This window comes from Scomber scombrus, chromosome 5 (genome assembly GCF_963691925.1).
Source record: "Scomber scombrus chromosome 5, fScoSco1.1, whole genome shotgun sequence".
In the NCBI taxonomy this organism is placed as follows: domain Eukaryota; kingdom Metazoa; phylum Chordata; class Actinopteri; order Scombriformes; family Scombridae; genus Scomber; species Scomber scombrus.
In genome coordinates, this window is record NC_084974.1 from 31,434,863 (window position 1) to 31,460,786 (window position 25,924).

At 37.6% G+C, this 25,924-nt stretch overlaps 1 protein-coding gene across 2 annotated transcripts; it reads left to right on the forward strand.

Annotated features, from left to right (window-relative positions):
• Nucleotides 1–604: 604 nt before the first annotated feature.
• Nucleotides 605–23,783, forward strand: LOC133979973 (cullin-5-like). 2 transcript variants are annotated; one of them, XM_062418525.1, is made up of 20 exons: nt 605–643; nt 4,191–4,300; nt 5,007–5,106; nt 5,935–6,111; nt 7,152–7,293; nt 8,126–8,271; nt 8,557–8,637; nt 10,480–10,573; nt 12,657–12,787; nt 14,621–14,728; nt 15,617–15,681; nt 16,589–16,721; nt 16,814–16,945; nt 17,382–17,505; nt 17,771–17,946; nt 18,823–18,984; nt 19,906–20,024; nt 20,235–20,358; nt 21,550–23,116; nt 23,161–23,783. In XM_062418525.1, exons 1-19 carry the CDS (start codon nt 620–622, stop codon nt 21,742–21,744), a joined length of 2,343 nt encoding a protein of 780 aa, XP_062274509.1. In that variant the 5' UTR covers nt 605–619; the 3' UTR covers nt 21,745–23,116; nt 23,161–23,783. The 2 variants fall into 2 exon arrangements, with proteins under 2 accessions (XP_062274509.1, XP_062274510.1); XM_062418526.1 differs by having other exon boundaries at nt 21,550–23,112; nt 23,161–23,216.
• Nucleotides 23,784–25,924: the final 2,141 nt, after the last annotated feature.

A 25,924-nucleotide genomic window follows, 5' to 3' on the forward strand; every position in this document is an offset into this window, starting at 1 on the left:
AATTTAAATTAGTAGTATACATGAATACTAATATTGCACAGCATTGGACATTAAAAGTGCAGTGTTGGGGTAGGGGGTGTGTGTGTGTGGGGGGGGGGGGGGGGGGGGACTATACTGGGAGCAGTGCTGGTTGGACAGTCTGACAGCTGCAGAGAGGAAGGAGCTGTGATATCGCTCCTTCACACACTTTGGATGGAGGAGTCTGTTGCTGAAGGAGCTCTCCAGTGCAGTCAGGCTGTCTTTCATGGGGTGTGAGTCGTTGTTCATTAGAGAAGATAGCTTGGCCGTCATTCTCCTCTCATCATTTTCCTCTGGTCTTAAATTTCTGCCTTTTTTTAACTAAAAATTTAGGTAGGATTTAATATAAATTAGGCCTATATTTAACATAATGCTATTTAATACTTTAATACTAATTTATAATTATTAACAATCAAACTAGTCAAAATTAACCTGTGAGGACAAAAGTTGCATGGTTAATATAATAAAACAGTTTTAAAACATATATGGAGGACTTTTTTTTAATTTATTTTTTTTACTTTTAACCATGACCTCATCTTTAACCAGCTGTATGGGGTTTTTTTGTCTCGCGAGATTCGGCGAGGTGATAAGTTGAAGAAACATGGCGGCGTCTAATTTGTTAAAGGTAAGAAGCACTTGAATATTATCGCATTTCACACATTGGGACGCAGATTTATCTCTTTTTTCACATAAATCTAAGTATGTATTGGGTAATTATTGCGTATACGTGTCTGCACTAATAGCGTAAAAACATTAAATACGTGCACATGAGGAAATAAACGCAGAAATAGGTGCGGGACGCTGCTGGAGTCCCCCGGTGTTATATCGAAGTCGGTTCCCCTCGTTAATTTGTGTCCCACCTCCCTTCTCCCTTCTCTATAACCCCCCCAACCTGTCATCTTCTGAGGGGGGTTTAACCCTAACCCATAACCCATAACCCAACTCTAACTACAGCTATGGTGCATGATAAGAAACACAATGTTAAAAGAAAAAAGGAAGGGAATATTTTTCGATCGGTGAACAGAATTCGACATAACACCGGTGTTACGTCAGAGTCGGTTCCTCCTGATTGGACCAGAACCAGAACCTTCCAACCGTCATCTGTGTTTCTGAACGTTCCTCACAGATATTAGCCGTTAGTCACAGCCGTTAGTCCCGGCCGTTACAAGCACCGTGTTTAATTAAAGCTGAGCCGGGTATAAACTTCCATTTAAGACCAACCGACTAACCGTCCTGCCCTTAGCCGGCCACCGGAGCAGCAGAGCCCGGTATAAACTTCCACCTGAGATCAACCGACCAATCGACCAACCGACCAACTAACCGTCCCGTCCTTAGCCGGTCACCGGGGCAGCAGAGCCGGGCATAAACTTCCGCCTGAAGCTGATCGACCGACCAACCGTCCCGTCCTTAGCCGAAGCCGGAGAGCTCTCCATCGGTTTTTCGGTTTAACTGGTGTTCCTTTTTCATCTGTGTTTAATAACCAAGTATGTAATTATTTATGTAAGTTTAATTATGCTGAGACGATTCATTCACCTAACGTATCTTAAAATGTGAGAAAGTCACCAGTTAAACCGAAACACCGGGTCTGACTCGGGTGGGAAGTCGGTGTCTGCTAGCTAACCAAAGCTGGCAGCCCGACCTCCTCCAGATGATCCAGCTAACGCAGCAACATAATAATAATAAATACACTTTTCTATGAGATCATACAGCTATGATCTCATAGAAATGTGGTTTATTATTAGACCATATGAACAGTACTCTACCTACCGTTAGCTCTAATGCAGGGGGGTCAAACTCATCTTCATTCAAGGGCCACATACAGCCCAATTTGATCTGATGTGGGCTGGATCATTAAAAAAGATGGAGGAAAGGACAGAAGGAAAGGCAGATGGAAATAAGAAAGAAAGAAAGGACAGATGGTAGGAAGAAAGGATGGATGGAAGGATGAAAGGAAAAGAAGACGGGAAGGAAAGTGGGCCAAATTGGACTCCTCGGCGGGCCTGTTCTGGCCCAAGGGCCGCATGTTTGACACCCCTGCTCTATGGACAAGTACCGGGGCCAGGAGGGGCCACCCCCCCCCCCGCTCTCTGGCGCTCTGACACCGGCTAATGTCAGACAGTGAGGGACCCATGACGGTGGGCAGATGACCGCAGGGTGGTGGTAAAGAAGCAGGTGCTTTAATTTAGTGACATTATGCTTAAAGTATAAATCTAAAAGTCTCTCTGGAGCTCAAATGAACATTGAAGTGTGTTTTTCTTGCTGTAATGATTCCTCCTGTTCATACTGACCATTAGATCCCTTCATCATGTTTACAATGGAAGTGATGGAGGACTAAACCCACAGTCCTCCTTTAAAAGTTGATCTGAAGCTAATATGAAGCTTCAGTCGTCTGAATGAGTCTTCATCTTCATCTTCTATGTTTCAACGTTACAGTGTTTTTAGTAGCAAAGTCTTTGTGTTACTATACTTCCACCACAGCTCAACAGGGAAACACTAAGAGGGAATCTGATGCTAAAAACACTGTAAACGTGTCAGATATCACTTGATATTACACACCACCTCAGATCAACTAATCTACAGCAGAGATCATGCTGTCAGATTATCAGGCTCTTGTGTGGGGGGTGACTTGTGATTTGGGCTGATCCCGTTTGACCTGGAGAAGGACAGTCACAGTTATGAACAGTGGTTGTGGAAAGGAGTATGTGTTATTGGGGGGGGGGGGGTCAGACTTATGCATGTGTTAACATGAGCACATACCAGAAACAAATCAGCTTCCACTGTCCTTTTTGACTTCCCTATCTGTCCAACCTGCTGAACCTGCTTTGGATATTCCAGCTTTTCAGAACAAATATTAACAATTATTATATAAACTTGAAGGCAGATAGAAAATGAAGTTTGTCTCTGAAACATCAACCTGTGGTTTTTAGTGACATGTCACTGCTCAGTTTAAATGTAAACTGGCATTTAATCATTTTTGTCATGTGCATGAAAATCCTCATGAATGAAGTTGCCTGGAAACTAGTTTTGATCCCTTTTCCATAAGAGCATATTTTGGCTTCTTTTAAGACAAAGACAGATTGGTCTGCTTAGTATTTATGAATGTGTTGCCCTTTCTTTCTCCTCTCCTCATCTCTCCTCCGTCTCCTCTCCTCTGTCTCTCCTCTCCTCTGTCTCTCTTCTCCTCTGTCTCTCCTCTCCTCTATCTCTCCTCTCCTCCGTCTCTCCTCTCCTCCGTCTCTCCTCTCCTCTATCTCTCCTCTCCTCTGTCTCTCCTCTCCTCTATCTCTCCTCTCCTCTGTCTCTCCTCTCCTCTATCTCTCCTCTCCTCTATCTCTCCTCTGTCTCTCCTCTCCTCTATCTCTCCTCTCCTCTGTCTCTCCTCTCCTTTCCTCTATCTCTCCTCTCCTCTGTCTCTCCTCTCCTCCGTCTCTCCTCTCCTCTGTCTCTCCTCTCCTCTATCTCTCCTCTCCTCTCCTCTGTCTCTCCTGTCCTCCGTCTCTCCTCTCCTCTATCTCTCCTCTCCTCTGTCTCTCCTCTCCTCTGTCTCTCCTCTCCTCTATCTCTCCTCTCCTCTGTCTCTCCTCTCTTTTCCTTTCCTCTATGTCTCCTCTATCTCTCCTCTCCTCTGTCTCTCCTCTCCTCTATCTCTCCTCTCCTCTGTCTCTCCTCTCCTTTCCTCTATCTCTCCTATCCTCTGTCTCTCCTCTCCTCCGTCTCTCCTCTCCTCTGTCTCTCCTCTCCTCTATCTCTCCTCTCCTCTGTCTCTCCTCTTTTCCTCTCCTCTATCTCTCCTCTATCTCTCCTCTCCTCTGTCTCTCCTCTCCTCTCCTTTCCTCTATCTCTCCTCTCCTCTGTCTCTCCTCTCCTCTGTCTCTCCTCTCATCTGTCTCTCCTCTCCTCTGTCTCTCCTCTCGTCTCTCTCCTCTCCTGTCCTCCGTCTCTCCTCTCCTCTCATCTATCTCTCCTCTCCTCTGTCTCTCCTCTCCTCTCCTTTCCTCTATCTCTCCTCTCCTCTGTCTCTCCTCTCCTCTATCTCTCCTCTCATCTATCTCTCCTCTCCTCTCATCTATCTCTCCTCTCCTCTGTCTCTCCTCTCCTCTATATCCCCTCTATCTCTCCTCTCCTCTCCTCTGTCTCTCCTCTCCTCTATCTCCCCTCTATCTCTCCTCCAGAACAAAGGGTCCCTGCAGTTTGAGGACAAGTGGGATCTGATGCGGCCCATCGTCCTCAAGCTGCTCAGACAGGAAGCCGTCACCAAGCAACAGTGGTTCGACTTGTTCTCGTAAGAGTCCGCCTTTATTTAACAGAGTGCTAACCTTGCTTCACATCCCATAAATCAGTCACCTTACTTTGAAATGCAAAGTGGAGCAACAGGAAGTTAAGTTTTGATCAGCAGCTACAGCACTTCGTCCCCTCATTGATGTCATAAATGTGTGTGTAAGTTTCTTCTGTATAAAAGATGATTTTGAGGGTTAAACTTCACATCATGAAAGATTTAAAGTGTTTGTTTGTGTGTGTATAGCTCACATTTCTGCAAGAATATATAGTTTTTTTTGCTCCTCAGTGCCCAGACTCTTTAACAAATATAACTGGGAGGTTTTAAATCTATTTTAATAAAGTTAGATATTCCTTTATTAGTCCCACGGTGGGGAATGTACTGTACTGCAGCAGCAAAGTGGTTAGTGAAAGTAGAAAGAGCATCAATAAAAAGAATAATAAAGTAATATTGGTGTGATATTACACAGGTTTTAAAGTGAATAGTAATATATATATATTGCACAGTTGAACTGGAAGTAATAGTTATACCTGAAAAACTGATATTTAATCTTGCTTTAGTTAAGTTTAGATACTAAAATAAGTCGTCTCACATCAAGTAACATGTGTGCTGTAGTCTTCAGTTTAACAGTTCAATAAATAAATATCAGCTTGTTACACTTTATATTTTCATAATGACACTTTGAATGAACTTTCTCTGCTTTGTCCACCAGAGACGTTCACGCAGTGTGTCTCTGGGATGATAAGGGACCGGCCAAAATCCACCAAGCACTCAAAGAGGACATCCTAGACTTCATCAAACAAGCACAAGCTGTAAGTACAGAGAGTGTGTGTGTGTGTGCGGTGTGTGTGTGTGTGTGTGTGTGTGTGTGTGTGTGTGTGTAATATATTTTGGATTTTATGAGTTGTACCTCCACCAGGATACGTTGCCCCTATTAAGGTATAAAAATAGTCATAATTGTAAAAACAATGAAATGTTTTATTTGAGAAAGAGAAGTGTTTCCTCTGATCATTTATATCACTCATACTAGTTTCTAAACAGATTTTTATCATTTCTATCAAAGTATAAACCTACCAACAAGCTTCAGTTCTACCAATCAAGACACATACTATTTAACAACCACCTTAACCAATCATGCTCCTAACGAAACGTCCGGCTGCTGATTCTCTCCTGAGTTTTGCTGCTGTGCTGGTTGTAAATTTGACTAAATGAAATATTTCACTCATAAAGTCCCTTTCGTTTGTGAGCATCACACTCGCCCCCGACATAGAACTAAATTCTCCTAAAACTCTTCACTCCCACTATCTAACTGAAGTTGGGTGTGTGTGTGGGCCGTGTATGACGGCTGCAGGTATGGTGTTAATAATTAAGGTGGAACTCTCAAATAGGAAAGTATGGTATCTGAACCAATATGACCATGTTAACTGCAGTTGTGGCATAAAATGGTCTTAAGATGACAATAATATTGTTTATCGCAATAAATCATCCAACAAATGTAGTTATCATGACACTATGCTGCACTACTGCTTGACCCCTGACACGATTTTCTTAAAGATAAAATAAAATAAATATTGTGTGTATATATACGTATCTCTGTGTTGACCTATAACCTTTTTTGCTCTTGTCCGTCGCCATGGCAGCGGGTACTGAGCCACCAGGACGACACGGCGCTGCTGAAGGCCTACATCGTGGAGTGGAGGAAGTTCTTCACACAGTGCGACATCCTGCCCAAACCTTTCTGTCAGCTGGAGATCACGCTGATGGGCAAACAGGGCAGCAACAAGAAGACTAACATGGAGGACAGCATCGTACGCAAGGTGAGAGGAGGAGGAGGAGGAGGAGGGGGAGGAGGAAGAGGGGGAGGAGGGGGAGGAAGAGGAGGAGGGGGGGGAGAACATCCTGCTGAGCAACAACAAGCATGGAGGTTACAAACAGAGGAGGTGAAAGATCAGCCTGGAAAACATTTGGCTAATAATAGCAATGATAACTTAATTTATGCTGCACCTTTCATACGTGTTTTACATTTGAAGCAATAAAACAACAGTAAACAAACTCAATTCAACAGCTTCGGTTAAAAAAACCATTAAAACAAATTAAATTCAAGTTTATTTATTTGTCATTTCCAGAAATAGAATAAATAACTCATAAACATGCAATAACTATGTTAAAAAGACTATAAAGGAGCAGCAGTTAAAAAATAAAAAAAAGACCAATGCTCTCCTGAAATTAAGTGCCTGATAAAATCATAATAATATGATAAAAAAAATTAAAGAAACTAAAAAAAAACAAGTCTAAAACACAAGATAAAAAAACAGATTAACTGAAAAGCTTTTTGGTAAAAAAGGGGAAAACATTTATAATCACTATTTTATGATCTAGGAGAACGTTTTGTAGAATAAGATGAATACAACATGTTTTAATGCAGATTTTTGATTTTTTTTATAAACTCAGCTCAAATTTGTAAATTGGCATATATTTAAAATTTGTATCAGCTGCACTAAAAAAAAAAAGATGCATTTTATTTCTAGGTTTCTATACTGTGGGTCACATTAGGAAAAGTCCAGCTAAAAAAATGTGTAAATGGTGTTTTTTACATCTCTTAAATGTGACATTATGGGTGTATGAACAGTATGTAAGGGTTAATAATAGTCCCACAATTTTGGTGCATAACAGAATAAATGGATAGAAAAGTAAAGAAGAGGTGAAATCACAAAGGAGAGGAGCTCAAATAGAGGACGTTATGGGTGAAAAACACTTCATAGATAAACTAGACTTAACTATTCTTGTGTAGAAATGGAGAGTAACTTATATTTTCATTTTTATTACTAACCCTACCTTTCTTTCTTTCTTTGTATAGCTCATGCTGGACACGTGGAACGAGTCGATCTTCTCCAACATTAAAAGCCGTCTGCAGGACAGCGCCATGAAGCTGGTGCACGCTGAGAGGCTGGGAGAGGCCTTCGACTCCCAGCTCGTCATCGGAGTACGAGAGTCGTACGGTAAGAGACGCAAAAAACAACACAGCTGTACCAAATCATACATTCCAGTCCACCTTTTTCTACATCTGTCTAACATTTCATTTTTAAAATAGAGCTGTCAGCGTTAACGTGTTAATCATGATGCGATTAAGAGCCGAGCATAAAAATAATATCTTTTTTGAAAGGTGTTAATGGTGTTAATCATGTTAATCATGTTAATCATGCTGCTCTGTGACTCACTGACTCTAAAGCACCGTCACAGACTGACTGTGTAAACTGTGCACAGTCCACAGCATGTGTTGGTATGGAGGAGTCTTGCTGCTGCTGTCATATTCCTGCACTGTCTGCACCTTCAATGTCCCATCGCTCTGCAGCTTCAGAGAAGTGCTGCTCATGTTTCTGCAGAGTGTCGTTCACTGACCACACTGTTGTTGTAACATTTCTTTTCTATATGTTTGAAGTAGACATTGTGTTACCTCAGGCTCGTTGCACTTCTTCTTCTTCTGATTTGAAATAAATCAAAAAGTCAAAGTTCATAAAGTAACTTTCTTTACATTCATTTGATTCCCAATCAAGATACATCAAAATTACTTTACATTGTTAATATGGACTAAAAACTGTTGTTAAATGCAAAGTAATAGAATTTTAAACATGTGATTAAAAAATGCGATTAATCACAAACTGTTGAAATTCAGTAATTAATCGCGATTTCAAAACAAATAAAAATCATTTGACAGCCCTGTTATAAAAATAAACCATAAACTTAGAAAGTATGAAATATTTCACCTGAGCACTGATTCAATGATTGATGGTTCTTTGTCTCATTGTTTACATTTCCCTCCTCTCCCTCCAGTGAACCTGTGTTCCAACCCAGAAGACAAGCTGCAGATCTATCGGGACAACTTTGAGAAAGCTTACCTGGACTCCACAGAGAGGTTCTACAGGACGCAGGCGCCGTCATACTTACAGCAGAACGGAGTCCAGAACTACATGAAATATGTACGCTGCAAAAAAAACCTGATTTATCACAGTGTTCGTGTGTGTGTGTGTGTGTGTGTGTGTGTGTGTGTGTGTGGAGGATAATTACATCTTTCTATTACTTTTAAATATGAAGGAGAATACCACCAACCAATATTACCATTTCATTTCATTTTAATTTGTTTCACATTAGAAAAAAGATGCATAATATACAAAAAAAACATGCAAAATACCTGCAGAAGTTTTAATGTTGTTTGTGTTTCAGCTTCTTCTGAGCATCTGTGTTTCATGTTCATGTTTCTGCAGGCAGACGCCAAGCTGAGAGAAGAGGAGAAGAGAGCAATACGATACCTGGAGACGCGCCGTGAATGTAACTCTGTACAAGCAGTGAGTGTCTGAAATATCACTGCTACAAACTTTATTTTGATTCTAGCTTTAGTCAGTTATTGGACAGATTTCTTTCACACAGCATCATTTAATTTTAATCTTTTGCATATAAGAAAAAAGATGCATAATACAAAAAAAACAACATACAAACTACATGCAGAACAGTGAGATTAAACAGAGAAATGTGCAGGAGGAGCTTATAAAAACCTACTTTTTATTTATATATTTATTTTATTTATATAGCATTTTAAATTGTTTGCAGCAAAGTGATTTAAAAAAGGCAGGCGGGGCATTAATGTGCATAGAAGATGGTTGTTAAAATAGAACAAAGGTTTTACCCACTTTATTTTATTATTTATTTATTATATTAGTTTATTTAGCATCTTTATTTTATTATTTATTTATTATATTAGTTTATTTAATATCTTTATTTTATTATTTATTTATTATATTAGTTTATTTAGTATCTTTATTTTATTATTTATTTATTATATTAGTTTATTTAATATCTTTATTTTATTATTTATTTATTATATTAGTTTATTTAGTATCTTTATTTTATTATTTATTTATTATATTAGTTTATTTAATATCTTTATTTTATTATTTATTTATTATATTAGTTTATTTAATATCTTTATTTTATTATTTATTTATTATATTAGTTTATTTAGTATCTTTATTTTATTATTTATTTATTATATTAGTTTATTTAGTATCTTTATTTTATTATTTATTTATTATATTAGTTTATTTAATATCTTTATTTTATTATTTATTTATTATATTAGTTTATTTAGTATCTTTATTTTATTATTTATTTATTATATTAGTTTATTTAATATCTTTATTTTATTATTTATTTATTATATTAGTTTATTTAATATCTTTATTTTATTATTTATTTATTATATTAGTTTATTTAGTATCTTTATTTTATTATTTATTTATTATATTAGTTTATTTAGTATCTTTATTTTATTATTTATTTATTATATTAGTTTATTTAGTATCTTTATTTTATTATTTATTTATTATAGTTTATTTAGTATCTTTATTTTATTATTTATTTATTAAATTAGTTTATTTAGTATCTTTATTTTATTATTTATTTATTATATTAGTTTATTTTGAATCTTTATTTTATTATTTATTTATTATAGTTTATTTAGTATCTTTATTTTATTATTTATTTATTATAATAGTTTATTTAGTATCTTTATTTTATTATTTATTTATTATATTAGTTTATTTTGTATCTTTATTTTATTATTTATTTATTATATTAGTTTATTTTGTATCTTTATTTTATTTTATTATTTATTTATTTATTTTCTTTTAGTATTTATTTATTATATTAGTTCATATAGTATCTTTATTTTATTATTTATTTATTATATTAGTTTATTTTGTATCTTTATTTTATTATTTATTTATTATATTAGTTTATTTTGTATCTTTATTTTATTTTATTATTTATTTATTTATTTTATTTTAGTATTTATTTATTATATTAGTTCATATAGTATCTTTATTTTATTATTTATTTATTATATTAGTTTATTTAGTATCTTTATTATTTTATTTGGGGAATTTTTATTTTACATTTTTATCCTACATCTAGTGTTTCTTCACTGATTTATGATTTTTTAGTTTTGTGTTACATTATTATTCATAAAAAGTGTTTTACAGATAAAACTTGATTGATTGACATGTGATTAAACAGTCAGATGTTCTTTCAGGGTTGTTTTATTGTAACTAGTTCAGTTTATTTATGTCTCTGTTCATCTTTATTGCTCTGGTAGTAAATCTGTGGGGGGGGGGGGGTTTGTTGTGTTTCAGCTGATGGAGTGTTGTGTGAACGCTCTGGTGACGCTGTTCAAAGAGACGATCCTCGCTGAGTGTCCGGGGATGATCAAACGCAACGAGACAGACAGTGAGTACAGCTGCACTGTCCTCACATTAACGTCATGTGATTTATTTTATATATAATCAGGTCAGTCAATGTTAAAACTAGTTATAAAAGCAGCATCAGGTTTGTTAAAATGTACATTTAGTATTTTTGTTGGTTTTATATCATTTGAAATGATGTTTGCACCATTTTTTACCAAAAGTAAGACTGAATGCTCCTGAAAATGTCAAATGGTGTAACCACAAAATAATGATAGATATTACATATTGTATCCAGCTAGAAAGAAGGAAAGATAAAGGAGGAAAGAAAGAAAGAAATAAAAAAAGAAAAAGGAGGAAAGAAAGAAAGAAAGAAGGAAAGAAAGAAGCAAAGAAAGAAAGATAAAGGAGGAAAAAAGGGAAAGAAAGAAAAAGTAGGAGGAAAAAGAAAGAAAGGAGGAAAGAAAGAGGAGGAAGAAAAGAAAGAAAACACGAAGTTAGAGGATAGAAAGAAAGACAAAGAAAGAAAGAGAGTAGGAAGAAGAGAGAGAAAGAACACAAAGTTGGAGGAGGAGAGAAAGAAAGATAAAGGAAGAAGTAAAGCAGTCAGGTTCCTGATCTCCATGGTTACCAGAGTAAATGTAATATTGATAACAATTGTATTCCATTACCTTTATTTAATATAAAGTTATAATGTAAGATCATGCCAAACTAGTTGATATGGTGTTTTATTGACTATTTACTGTTTTTAAGCAAGTTGAATTATTTGGTACAAAGTTTTTATGGTTACACCACTTAGACATTTTTGCCATAATCCTCTAATATATTCTCTCAAAATGGATTAAAAGCAGAAATTTGATGCTGGGTCCAAAAAAAAAAGAATGTGTGCAAGTTATTCATACGTTTATTTTCACATTTTAACCCTTTAAATTTAAACTAAACCACATGGACACATAGAAACATCACTGACCCTTAAACACATGTGTAATATTATGTCGTATGTTAAAGTAAAGCCTCGTTGGGTTTGCAGGACACAGACTGTAAATGTGTGCTGGATGTTATGATAACAACCTTCACTGTTACTTCAGCCAGCTACACGTTAAAAATAGAAATAGCTTCTCGTCTGTGTCGGCTGATTTTCTGCCAGGAAGCCGGTAGAGCTGTAAAACATGCCAGCTGTGACGCTCTTCCTGTTTTTGCTTTGTTGACCTCTGTGTATGTTTGGACTTTAATCACAGTGTTAATGTTAATAACAGTGTTTATTATACTGTCTGATACACTTCAGGCCCAGTTGAGACTTGAAGATGGGTCCTGTCTCTCAGCTGCTGGTTCCAGCTGTGTCTGCAGCTAATGAGAATAGATATAGATGAGCTGTTACCAAACTGAGCCGACCCACAGCAGCACATGTTGAAGCAGAGACTCACAGTATGAGCTCACATCTGAACATGAGGAGATTTATATCACATTATAATAGAGAACAAAGCTCCAGCATCTTTGTATAATAAAGAGAGACAAACCTCTCTAAAGAAATCACCTCTGAATCTGCGCTGAGAGACGAGCAAAGCTGCATTACAATAAATAAATATATAAATAAAGTCATAATTAAGATGATATTTGCAGGTTTTTAAGTTTTACTGTAAATGTTTATAGGAAGGATTCTGATTGGCTGTCAGGCTGCTGTATGGTTTATAGGAAGGATTCTGATTGGCTGTCAGGCTGCTGTATGGTTTATAGGAAGGATTCTGATTGGCTGTCAGGCTGCTGTATGGTTTATAGGAAGGATTCTGATTGGCTGTCAGGCTGGTGTATGGTTTATAGGAAGGATTCTGATTGGCTGTCAGGCTGCTGTATGGTTTAGAGGAAGGATTCTGATTGGCTGTCAGGCTGCTGTATGGTTTAGAGGAAGGATTCTGATTGGCTGTGTTTCTCTGAAAGTGATCCAACGATATTGTTCAACACTGTCGATGTGGTTATAGTTGTGGTGTGAATCCTCCATCCACTGGAGCTAGAGTGATTTTTAATACTGTATATTTATAGTTATCACTATAGTTGTGGAGTCCAGAAGTTTGCAGTTTTTGAGGTTTGGATACATAAAACATTCTCTTTGTTCGTCTTCTCCCTCTGAGCAGAGCTGCACCTGATGTTTTCACTAATGGACAAAGTGCCCAACGGGATGGAGCCCATGCTGAAAGACCTGGAGGAACATATCCTCAGTGCCGGACTCGCAGACATGGTGGCTGCTGCGGAGACCATCACTTCTGTACGTGCACAAACACACACACACACACACGTTGTCATGACAAAACCCAAACGACGTGGCACGTTTCAGAAGCATCTCTCCGCTCTGCTGCGCTATAAAATACGTGACGAGTCAATTCAAGAAGAAGCTGTGTTGAGCTCCTGTTGCAGAAATACACTTTCAGTTTGGGCCAGAAGAAACTTAGAGTTCTTCAACATGTATTTTCAATTAAAACAAGAGACGAGACACTGAGTCAAGCAAGAGTTTAATGCAGTATTAGATTTACTGTGCAGAACACAAGTAGAGGAGGACTGGTCTGCAGATCAGGCTGATGATCGGTGACATGCGTTCTTTTATACCGACCCAACGTGGAGCTTATCTGCCGTGACCCTGACCGTTCTCTCACACATGACGTCAGCTATGACCTAGAGTCTTAAAAGCACCAATACATCCATTACTTAAGTGTGCTGCCAAAAAATGAAGCGTTACATGTCATGATGACCTGGAACATGCTGCAGAAAGTTAATGGTTACCTGCCTGTTGCCTCACAGTAACACCATTATGTGACACCATCATTTTGTTTGTTATGTATTTTAATATGATAGTGAAATAATGATTATGTAGATAACCTGGTTCACTCACATAGTGATTGATTATATAACTTGATCAATACTATGTTGATGATATCTGAACAGATGGAAAAAACTACTCTACTGACCTGCAGTAGAATCAGAAACATGAAGGAAAAGAACTAAATCAACTCAATTAGTTAGTTAACAGTCAGGCTGTTTAGTTGTGCTGCTACTACAGTAATTACGGTAGCCTGAAGCCACTTGTTGGGGTTTGATTTGGATGCAGTAATCACTGTTTAAACGGTACAGCTTCAATTTAAATCCTTCACAGCTGCGTCAATATCAGATGTCAAATCCTGAGTAGTTGAGAAGTTTCAGAGTCATTCAGGTGCTTGTGCGTGAGCTTTTCTTTTTATTAATGCTCATAACAGAAGAAAAAAAAGCATGTTTATAAAGATAAGTCTTCCCAAACATAATCACAAAACCTTTGCAGTCAGGTCAGTCGATTTGAGGTTACCATGGTAACAGATACTGATCAAATATGTTCAAGTCCATCGATGCAAATTCGTCTTTCAAATCTGAATCACGCCCACAGAAAAGATCAGAAGCCTCGACTGTGAATGACGAGAATAGCGGCGTGTTTTATTGAGAAACTGGAATGAGTTATCCAGTGTGTTGGATGTTTGACTCTGAACTACAACCGGATCATGTATTCATAGTTACATTTATAATACGTTAAAAAAAACAACTTAAATCACACTTTTAAAAAACAGGTTTAAGTTCCCAACAATGTGAGCAAAGTGATCACATAGTTTGATACATAAACTGTAAAACGTTAATAAAAACACATCTGACAGCAAGTATGAATAATTAAATATCCAGTTATCATCTCATTGAGTCTATAAATATCGTATCAATGTTATACTGATGTTTGGAGTCATTTGAAGGTAATTAATGGTACATTTTTAGGACATAATTACATATGAACCCAGATATGAAAGTCACCATCCTGTCTGTAAAATGTCCTAAAAATGAAGCTTTAAATACCTGAAAATGATCAGTTAAAAAGATGCTTTAATAAGTCACTGTGGTTAACATGGGGTTTATTGTCACAACCTTCACTTGCAGAACTATTGAATCATAATTTTTAATCAAACTTGTTATTAACTATCTCTTGAAAAAAGTACATTTGAGTGGGTTTACTTAAGTTGAAGCTTGTGTCTTCCATTAGATGTGTTCATATTGTTTACAGTGTGTAATGAGTGTTTCTGTGTTGGTCCAGGACTCTGAGAAGTACGTGGAGCAGCTGCTGACTCTGTTTAACCGCTTCAGTAAACTGGTAAAGGAGGCCTTCCACGACGACCCTCGCTTCCTCACCGCCAGAGATAAGGTCTGCAAATAATCCTCCTCCTCCTCCTCATCATCATCATCATCATCACATAATATTTTGGTCTATAGTTGAGAGGCATTTCTAAGAGTCTTCTTCAGTCTCTTATAGTGATGAAACAATTAGTCAATTAATAGATCACTTGATGTTGTTAGTTGTTAAAAGTGCTAATCAGAGCTTCAGTCAAGCAATACATAATAATAGGATACATAGAGTCAGTGTTGGGGAGTAACTAGTTACATATAACAACGTTAAATAAATGTAATGGGCTTATTTGGAGCACACATGGACTTAAATGGAGTCACAGTACCAATTAAACCCACTTTATTCATCAAATATCTTTATTTTATATTCCAACATCTACATGAACTAATGAATACATTTAAAATGAGAGATAAATGTTGCTTTATAAGAAATGATCTCCCTTATAAATCATGTCAGTATCCATGAAAAACAGCTGCACTTAGATTCTGGTGCTTAATGGGAACATTTACCCTAACAGCTGATCTTAGATTTTAGGAAGGAAGGGAGGAAGGAAGGAAGGAAGGAAGGAAGGAAGGACAGATGGAGGGAACATTTACCCTAACAGCTGAAAACATTGGTTAGAAAATTAGAAAAGTCATCAAATGTAATAAGTGTCAGCCAAATTACACTGTATAGTCAGGAACGGCCAGATCATAAGTTACATTACTTTGATGAAGTCATTGAAATAGTTACGTTACTTATTACATTTTAAATAGAGTAACTAGTAATCTGTAATCTATTACATCTCCACAGTAACCTTCCCAACCCTGTGCATAGTAGAATATACATAACTAACGGTGCTGCACACAAAGCTTTAACATGACACATCAATGATCAATAATCACAGCTGTTCTTGTCTCTCTACAGGCGTATAAGGCCGTCGTCAACGACGCCACAATCTTCAAACTGGAGCTGCCTCTGAAACAGAAAGGGTGAGTGTCACGCTCCGTTGTGTCCTCACAGATGAGGAATGATGCCTGCAGGTTATTATGCAAAGGTCTGTGGGGAAGGTTTAGCATGCAGGGCTCTTTCCTGTTTGATTAACCTTTACACACTGTTCATGTTCTACCCTCACAGTATGTTCTGGGTTCATTTTGACCCGGTTTAAGAATCTCCTCATAAAAAGTGTCTATATACCAAACATTGAAGCACTGATGTGTTTAGAAAGCATCAATAGTGGATCTGACTGATCAATAAAAGACATGAAAATATAACATAGCAATAATGATGGAAATGTCTCTATTTGGTAGTTTTAAGTCTTTTTAGTCACTCCATCTCTAAGTTACTATGGTAACCAGATGGCAGCTGTTACTCAAACTAACTGTAGGTTGTTTTTAGTCATTTTTTCATCTCTTTTTGTAGTTTTTTATGTATCTTTAGTCTATTTTTTATCTCTTTTCGTCATGTTTTTATCTCTTTTTGGTGGTTAAATGTTATTTTATATGTAAAGTGAAAATGAGCAGAACTTTATGGAGCTGTGGGGTTTATTGTATAACCATTAGAGCCATCAGTCTTCACTGCTACATCATAAAAATACATCCTCATAACTACTATCTTATTAAAACTATGAACTATTCATTTCACTAAAACACATGGCAATAGATACGGAGATAATCTGACCCAGAACAGCCTCAATGGGCAAACATTTGTAGCATCTAGACAAAAATAAAACATGCATTTTTGGGCCACTTTAGGAAAAGTCATTTGGGGTGTTCAAAATGTAAGTCCTGTAATGTAAATCGATTTCAGGGTGAAGACCTGGTTTAAGTTTCAGGTTAAGGCCCGGGTCCTCTGAAGTGATGAAAACATGTCTGTGTGTGTGTGTGTGTGTCCATCCAGTGTGGGCATGAAGACTCAGCCGGAGTCAAAGTGTCCTGAGCTGCTGGCAAACTACTGTGACATGCTGCTGAGGAAAACTCCTCTCAGTAAGAAACTAACCTCCGAGGAGATCGAGCTCAAACTCAAAGAAGTGGTGAGTTTCTGTCCTGTTAGCTCTAACATGCCCCCCCCCCCCCCTCCCCCCCTCTGTTCTCATCTCCTCTTTCATCTTCTCTTAATGAGCAGCTCTTGGTGTTGAAGTACGTCCAGAACAAAGACGTGTTCATGCGGTACCACAAAGCTCACCTGACCAGGCGCCTGATTCTGGACATCTCAGCCGACAGTGAGATTGAAGAGAACATGGTGGAGTGGCTCAGAGTGAGTCACGCTGACATTTAAATTCACAGAGTGAGAGCAGAGCTGAGCAACACCAGTAAGGTACAATATGTACATGTCAAATATAGAATATAGAGTGGGATTGGCACATCATGTGACCTGGGCCTTTAGTCCGAGGAGAGCAGTAAGTATACCTGCATTAGGAGCTGCAGTGTGCTGACCTTTTACTGCTGTTACAGTTATTGTAAAATTCACAACATGTTTATTTCTGAGAGGAAATCTGTGGTTAAAGTAAACAAGTTAATAAAGTTCAGCTATAAAGAAACTATGGAAACATGTTTGTAACCAGTCAGGTTGAAGAAGAACATGAAACAGTAAACAGTGAATTAATTCCTCTTTTACTTTGTTTTCCTTTTGTGTGTGTGTGTGTGCGTGTGTGTGTGTGTGTGTGTGCGTGTGTGTGTGTGTGCGGTTGTAGGAAGTAGGAATGCCCGCTGACTATGTGAACAAGCTGGCCAGAATGTTTCAGGACATCAAAGTCTCAGAGGACCTCAATCAAGTTTTTAAAGAGATGCACAAACATAACAGGCTTGCGCTGCCAGGTACACACACACACACACACACACACACACACACACACACACACACACATACATATATATATATATATACACACACATACATACATATACACACACGTACATATACATGCACACACACACACATATATACATACATATATACACACATTCACACACACACACAAACCCACAAATTCACACACACACACAAACACACACATTCACACACACACACAAACACACACATTATCACAGTTCTTCTTCTCTCCTTTTTGCCTCCCGACAGCCGACAGTGTGAACATTAAGATCCTGAATGCTGGCGCCTGGTCTCGGAGCAGCGAGAAGGTTTTTGTGTCGTTGCCCACAGAGCTGGAGGACCTGATCCCAGAGGTGGAGGACTTCTACAAGAGGAATCACAGCGGCCGCAAACTGCACTGGCATCACCTCATGTCCAACGGCATCGTGAGTCCATTAAAGTAGATCATGTAGTTAGTTGGATCTCACTGCAGCTTTCCTGCTTCATTACAAAAACCTTGGAGATGGGTGCTGTATTTTATATGACTTTAACCTCCTGATACCTGAGGCTTTTGTTTAGTATGCATTTTTAATCTCTCCTAGATATTTGGGATTAATAGAACCTGATAAGTACAATAACTAAGCATCATCTTTGAACAGGAAGTCGTTTTTAATATAAATAAAGTCCTCATATGGAGACAATGGGTTTATTTCACTGTATAACAATTAATTCACCAGTGTATAAAACTATTTATTTCCTCACATTTACACCAATGATAATAAAGTCCCAACATCCTCAAACATCCTGATTAACAGTGTCGTAGCTTGTTGATAAAATTACTCACATTTATATCAAACTACAAACATTATTAAACATAAATAAACAAGTTTCAACCATAAAATCTGATAAGGTTTGTACCTGGTCCACTTTTGATTGACTTCACCAAGAAGCTGCCATCTGGTTTCTACACTGATTGATGTAATGTGCTTTTTCACCACTAGGTGGCACAAAAAAGTGTGTACGAATGAGGTCAACAGGTCAAAGTTAAGCAAAATGAAGTATAAGGTCCAACAAACCCGAAATATAATGTCCCTATATGAGGACGCAGGAGGTGAACTTACAGTAAAATCCACCCTGAGGTTCAGTGCTTTCTATGTGAAGCAGTAGTGAGGAAGATGAAGCTGAAGGAGAAGAGCAGGAGAGATTTCAGTGTAGTCAGAATAGTTTTTTATTACGTAGCATTTTCTTGTTGTTTATTTGTAACACCCCCCCCCCCCCTCCCCCGTCCATGATGTCTGAAGATGCTCTTTGTTTCACCTCAGATCACCTTTAAGAACGAGGTGGGTCAGTACGACCTGGAGGTGACGACCTTCCAGCTGGCCGTGTTGTTCGCCTGGAACCAGAGACCCAGAGAGAGAATCAGCTTCGACAACCTCAAACTGGCCACAGAGCTGCCTGACGCGGAGCTGCGCCGCACACTCTGGGTCAGACCGAGGAAACATCCTGAATCCACCAATTATATTATAATTATATTACAGTTATTAACAGTTATTAAAGGCCCGTCCACTCCAAGAACTATAACTATAAATATAAATATACAGTATATAAGTATAGAGTGGATGGAGGAGTCCACACCAAGAACTATAAAAATTAATATATAGTATTAAAATTCATTCTAGCTCCAGTGGATGGAGGAGTCCAGACCATACCTATAACAACATTGACAGTGTTGAACAATATCTCTGGATCACTTTCAGAGAAACACTGACAGCCAATCAGAATCCTTCCTATAAACCAAACAGCAGCCTGACAGCCAATCAGAATCCTTCCTATAAACATTTACAGTAAAACTTCAAAACCTGCAAATATCATCTTAATTATGACTTTATTTATTATATTTATTTATGTTAATGCAGCTTTGCTCGTCTCTCAGCACAGATTCAGAGGTGATTTCTTTAGAGAGGTTTGTCTCTCTTTATTATACAAAGATGCTGGAGCTTTGTTCTCTATTATAATGTGATATAAATCTCATCATGTTCAGATGTGAGCTCATACTGTGAGTCTCTGCTTCAACATGTGCTGCTGTGGGTCGGCTCAGTTTGGACATCACAGCAACTAGTGTCTGAAATACTTCTGATCAACACACTGAATCAGCACCAAGCCTGTCAACCCTTCTGCTTTGCTTTTTATCTCTCACTATTTATGCAGTTTAGAACAGTTATTTTTATAGTGTGGACGGTCCTTTAGAATATTTAAACACTTTCTTTGCCTCTCACTGCCTGCATCTGACACTAAATGTAATCACTCAGTCAACCCACCAATAGGAAGTATGTGGACATAAGGAAGGTGAACTTGTGTAGCTGCAGGTTGGTAACACTGTACTAAAGGTTTCTTCTCCTCTGCAGTCCCTGGTTGCCTTCCCCAAGCTGAAGAGACAGGTGTTGTCTTACGACCCCTCCGTTAGCTCGCCCAAAGACTTCACCGACAGCACGCTGTTCTACGTCAACCAGGAGTTCTCCATCATGTATGTTAGCCTCATTTATCCATGATGTATAAAAAGAGACATGTTAGTAAAGAGGTGCAATCATCACAAATAAGTCACTGATGTATAAAGTAACATGTTTAAATATTCACTAATTATGTGTGTTTATATTCCAGTGATTTCAGGTTCTTTATTGGACAGATATGTTCCTGATCGTCAGTGTCTGTTTCTCTTTTCTTTCTTTTTTCTCAGCAAAAACTCCAAAGTGCAGAAGCGGGGGAAGATCAATCTGATTGGTCGGCTGCAGCTGACGACAGAGCGAATGAGAGAAGAAGAGAACGAAGGAATCGTCCAGCTCAGAATACTCAGAACTCAGGTAGGAAAAATACAGAAAACTTCCAGCTTTAATGTTTATATAATGTTGTATTTTAAAGTTTCTTTGCTGCTACAGCTGGAAAAGTGTGTAGTTGTGATTTAGCTCTTTTATTTTTTTCTCATCAGAACAAAGAGCACGTTTTCTTCATTCTGTGTTTTCTGTGTTTAACCCTTTCATTCAACCGCCGGGCACCGTGTCACATTTCAAAGGCGTCTGTTCGAACCATAGACTGTATATAAGAAATGGACGTAACATCCGTGACGTCACCCATTGGTTTGTGGACTGCTGCTCAGAGGCCAATAGTATCGGATCTGAGCAGCGCCATCTTGAAAATTTCAGGTGCATGCTGGGAAAAATAAAAACAGGGATTCTACTTATATGGGCATCAGGAGGAGCATGAGGCGCCCTCCTGAACCTGTGAACCAATCAACCTGTCAATCACCACGTAGCCACGCCCTAATGCATACCCTGCTTTATCGTCACATATAAAATCAGGGAGGCCAAAATGTCCCAAATGAACATCATACTGCATTGAAGAAGGCTTTAAACTAGCGATTGAGACCATAAACACATTTTGAAAACGTTTACTGAGGTTAGAAATCAAGTGAGAAGTTGGTGAATTCTCCATTGCCTGGTTCGAAGCCACTTCAAAGTCGTGTCAAGCTCAACAGAGCAGATCGCACCAGACACAGAATTGGCATAAAACCTCTGGTCAATTTTCATAATAAAACAACTGATACAGCCTCCCGATCGTATTTTAGCAATACAAACATCAATAAAACAGACAAGTAAAGAATCCATTTATCTACGTAGCTTACTGACACACAGTAGAAGCACTAACATGAAGGAAAATCAACTACATTTAAACAAGTTAACAAAGTCAGACTGTTTAGTTGCGCTGCTACTACAGTAATTACGGTAAACTAGAGGCACTCAGTAGGATTACTGCACTGCTGTAATTACTGTATTAACAGTGTAACTTGATTTAAAGTCAAATCTCTCTCCCATATGTGTGTGTGTGTCTTTATTGAAGTCAGTATTGAAGACATGAACAAACTCAATTTATGTTTTCTGATGATAATAAATAATAAACTGGCGCCTGACACACGAGTTGGGAACCTATAAATACAGCATGAAGCCTTTAAACAGTCAGCTGTAACATCTGGTTGTTTTTGTGTTTTTTTTCCCCAGGAGGCCATCATCCAGATCATGAAGATGAGGAAGAGGATCAGCAACGCCCAGCTGCAGACGGAGCTGGTTGAGATCCTGAAGAACATGTTCCTGCCTCAGAAGAAGATGATCAAGGAGCAGATCGAGTGGCTCATCGAACACAAGTACATCAACAGGGACGAGACGGACATCAACACCTTCATCTACATGGCCTAGGATGGCGAGGGAAGGGTGGAGGAGGAGCGCTTTTTTATTGCTGGCCTGCGACGGGGGGCGCTTTAAAAAAAAGAAGAAAAGAAACACCTGCAAAAAGAGGAGAGAAAGAAAGAAAGGAGTCAGACGATGAAGAGATTTTCTAATAAAAGTGTGGATATTTTTTTGTGTTTGTGGGACGCAAGCGTGCTTTCGACTGCCCGTGAGTGTCGATCAGAGCAGAGAGAGAGAAAGAGAGACAGGGAGAGAGAAAAAGAGAGACACAGCAGCATGGCGGCGCCGTCTGCCAGCAGCTCCGAAGAAAAACAAGAAAAAAAGACACAGTGACATAATTAAATGAAATACTTCCTGCCTTACTTTCATCAGCGACAGACTGCAGAAGAGGAAGAGGAGGAAGAGGAGGAGGACAAACGTAACAAGCTGATAACAATCGTTTTGCTTTCACTTGACTCCATTTTGCATCCCTCCCAGTCTACAAAGGAGGGATGCAAAAGCAAAAAAAAAGAAAGAAAGAAAGAAAGAAAAAAGCCGCAAGTGAAAGCAGCCACTGAGGAGAAGAGACACAGATGTTGAAACTACCGAGGAGTATTTTTGCCAAATTGTGTGTTTGTGTGTGTGTGTGTGTTTGTGTGTGTGTGTGTGTGTGCACTTTCAACAGCATGCTGCTCTATGATTTTTTTTTTTTTTGTCTTTCCAGTGGAGGATCTGTCACACGTTTTTCTTTTTTTCTTTTTTTTTTTTGTTGTGGTTGTGTCTTTAAAGTTTTGAGGAATTTAAGACCAGCCGCCCGAATGAATTAAACGCTGAAATTGAGCTTTTTTTTTTTTTCTTTTTTTATGGCCTGTTGCAGGTGAAGTTTGTCAACAGGTTCAAGTAGAAGAAGAAGAAGAAGAAGAAGTTCTTGTCCTCATACTGCAAACTATTTATTTTTGTTGGTGTGTAAAGAACCTGCACTCTGAACAATGTGAGATTAAATATCAGCTGAATGCATCAAAGAGACAAAAACAACAACAACACTATTTTACACTTGAGTGAAAAATCCATCGCTGATGAATCCACGAACAGTCTCGGTCTTTTTGCACAAAGTCCAGTTAAAGAATTTTTGATTTTAAATTAAAGCAAAAAACAGAAAGAACCACACTGAGTTCATTTAGACATCATGGTGTGTGTGTGTGTGTGTGTTTGTCTGTGTTTGGAGTCTGTCATAGGCTACTTTTGAGGACACACTTCAGACTTAGGACCAGTTAATTGGAGACAAAAGCTGATTTTTGGGTCAGTTTTTAAGGTTAGTGGTGGGTTAAGTCTCCAGGAAATTAATGTAAGGCTCCCCAAACTTGACACAGGTAAGAGAGAGAGTGTGTGTGTGTGTGTGTGTGTGTGTGTGTGTGTGTGTGTGTGTGTGTGTGTGTGTGTGTATAGACTGTCATAGGCTACTTTTGGGGACAAACTTCAGACTTATGTCCAGTTAATTGGAGACAATTAGGGACAAAATGATTGGAAAAAAATGATTTTTGGGTCAGTTTTTAAGGTTACTGTTGTATGTAATGTCCCCAAAAGTGACTTAAGACAACGTGTGTGTACATACTGTCATAGGCTACTTTTGGGGACAAATGTCAGACTTAGGAGTAGTTAATTAGGGACAAGAGCTGTGTCCATAAATGGGGAAAAAAGCTGATTTTTGGGTCAGTTTTTAAGGTTACTGTTAGGTAAAGTCTCCAGGAAATGAATATAAGTCTATGTAATGTCCCTAAAAGTGACCAAGGACAACCTGTGTATGCGTTTAGTCTGTCATAGGCTACTTTTGGGGACACATTTGAGACTTAGGATCGGTTGAACTCGGGACAAGAGCAGGAAAAGGTGAGTTTTGGGTCAGTTTTTAAGGTTACTGTGTTAGGATAAGTCTCCAGGAAATGAATGTAAGTCTCAATAATGTCCCTAAAAGTGACCTAGGACAACTTGTGTGTATATATGTGTATGTGTGTATAGTCTGTCATAGGCTACTTTTGGGGACAAAAGCTGATGTTTGGGTCAGTCTCCAAGGGTCTCTGTAATGTCCCCAAAAGTGACTGTGTGTGTGTGTGTGTGTGTGTGTGTGTGTGTGTGTGTGTGTGTGTGTGTGTGTGTGTGTGTGTGTGTGTGTGTGTGTGTGTGTGTGTGTGTGTGTGTGTGTGTGTGTGTGTGTAAAATGTCAGCGGAGTTTTTAATAAATTAATAATAATAATAATAATATGATGATTGAGTTACCTCTTTGGTTTCTATTTCCTGTCTCAGTGGAGGGTGAGACGCTACGATCAATCAGTCAATTAATCTCCCGCTGAAGTATCGGTAAGGACCACAAGTCATGTTAATTATATTCTATTATTATTATTAATTATTGATTGTTGAGGTCTTGTTCCTAATATTTTTGTTCACCCTATAAAGTCAATAAGATCCCAGTATTGTGAGGACGATGGATTACTGGGCAAAAAGTTTAAAGTTAATATTGATAAATTCTCCACACACACACGCACACACAGACACACACACACACACACAAAAGGAAAAAACAGCGTTAAAATGTATAACATACATAACGGGATCTTCAGTGGAAAGATTCACAAAGAAAAGAAAAAGAAGCTGCTGAGTCGAAATTATAATATTGGTTGTACTGAAATTAGAGGAGCAGAGAGAGAGTGTGTGTGTTTGTGTGTGTGTGTGTTTGTGTGTGTGTGTGTGTGTGTGTGTGTGCACTGCAGTTAAAAAGTAAAATAAAAGGAAAGCTCCATTTTAAAGCTCAGTCCTGTCAGGAAGTCAAAAAAAGCAACAGAAGTGAATGTGTGGGATGAATTTTTCATATTTATTGGTTATTTATATTATTAGAATATTACTTTTACTTCTTTGTCATTTGAAATATTTTTGTTTTACTTTGTTTTGTTCATCGTGGAGTCGACACAGTACTGAGATGCACTTGGACTCTCATCTGGTTCAGCTTTAGGTTTATTAATTATGTTTCATTTAGTTTGTTAAAAAAAAAAAAAAAAAAGCTGAAATAAAAGACTATACGGGATGTTGGTAATATTTTACAAATTTTCCTTGAAAAAGAAAAGAAGAAGAAAGAAATAAAGCCAAAGGATTTGTCTTGTTCTCGTCTCTCAAATGTTTGCATTGAAACAAACATGTGGGTCACATTATGCAGAACAGTGAAATGTATGGAAGCCCCTAAAGTCAAATTAAAACTTTTACATACATTTTCAAAAAAATATCTTTAAAAAAAATTCCATGTTTTTTTTTGTTTTTTTTGCCACTATCATCTAAGAAGTATTTACAACTGATTAAAAAAGGTGGAGGAATAAAAAAAAAATTGTTTTTTTTTTTAAATAAAAAAAATATTTTTTTTACCACAGGTGACAAAAATTTGCTTTTTTAATTTTTAATTTTTTTTCCCAGCATCACTTTTCTAAAAAAAAAAAAAAAAATCTGTCTGTGAAAATAGATTTTTTTAAGTCGAATTGCTAAGTTAGTTTTTTAAAACTGTTATTATGTTGTTTTTTTAAACAGCAACACTTATCTCAGTTTTTTCCATCTGAGAAAATTTGTTGAAAAAAATAAAAAATTAGCCCGGATCATCTAAGTAGTTTTTTACCCACAACTGGTAAAAAAAAATGCTAGGATTTTAAAAAAATTGTTTTTATTTTATTTTATGCCTTTTTCCCAGCCAGTATCATCTAAGTAGTTTATCTTCACAACAGGTTAAAAAATGAAGAAAAAAAAATGGGAAGTGAACTTCTTGTTATAAAAGTCATTTCGGCTTAAAAAAACCAAACAAACAGAAAAAGCTAATTTGCCTTTCAGGGCTTCGGTATAATTGAGTCCCAGTAAACTAGGCTTTTGTTTTAATGTCAGTACTCTTTTGTTTCCTTGTGTGAACAAAAACTGGAAAAACAGGAATTTTATATGAAGGTTGAAAAGCGTCACGATTACTGGTTGAAACTGTTTGGCTCAAGCTCACGTTAGCACGCGCTTAATTTAGTTATACACAAAGAAAACATGACTGGATTTTGATATGAGAACACAAAGGAAATTTGGGGATTTTATTGTATTTTTTGGGCACAAGGGTCAGTGATTAATAAGAGTTGGGAAGATGAGCAGTTCAAAATATATCCTTAAACTAGTTATAAAAGCAGCATCAGGTTTGTTAAAATGT

Coding starts and splice junctions, on each gene's coding strand:
- LOC133979973 (XM_062418525.1), top strand. CDS start 620: ATGGCGGCGTCTAATTTGTTAAAG. Junction 18,985..19,905: donor AGCTGCGCCGCACACTCTGG/GTCAGACCGAGG, acceptor TCTCCTCTGCAG/TCCCTGGTTGCCTTCCCCAA. Junction 20,025..20,234: donor AACCAGGAGTTCTCCATCAT/GTATGTTAGCCT, acceptor CTTTTTTCTCAG/CAAAAACTCCAAAGTGCAGA.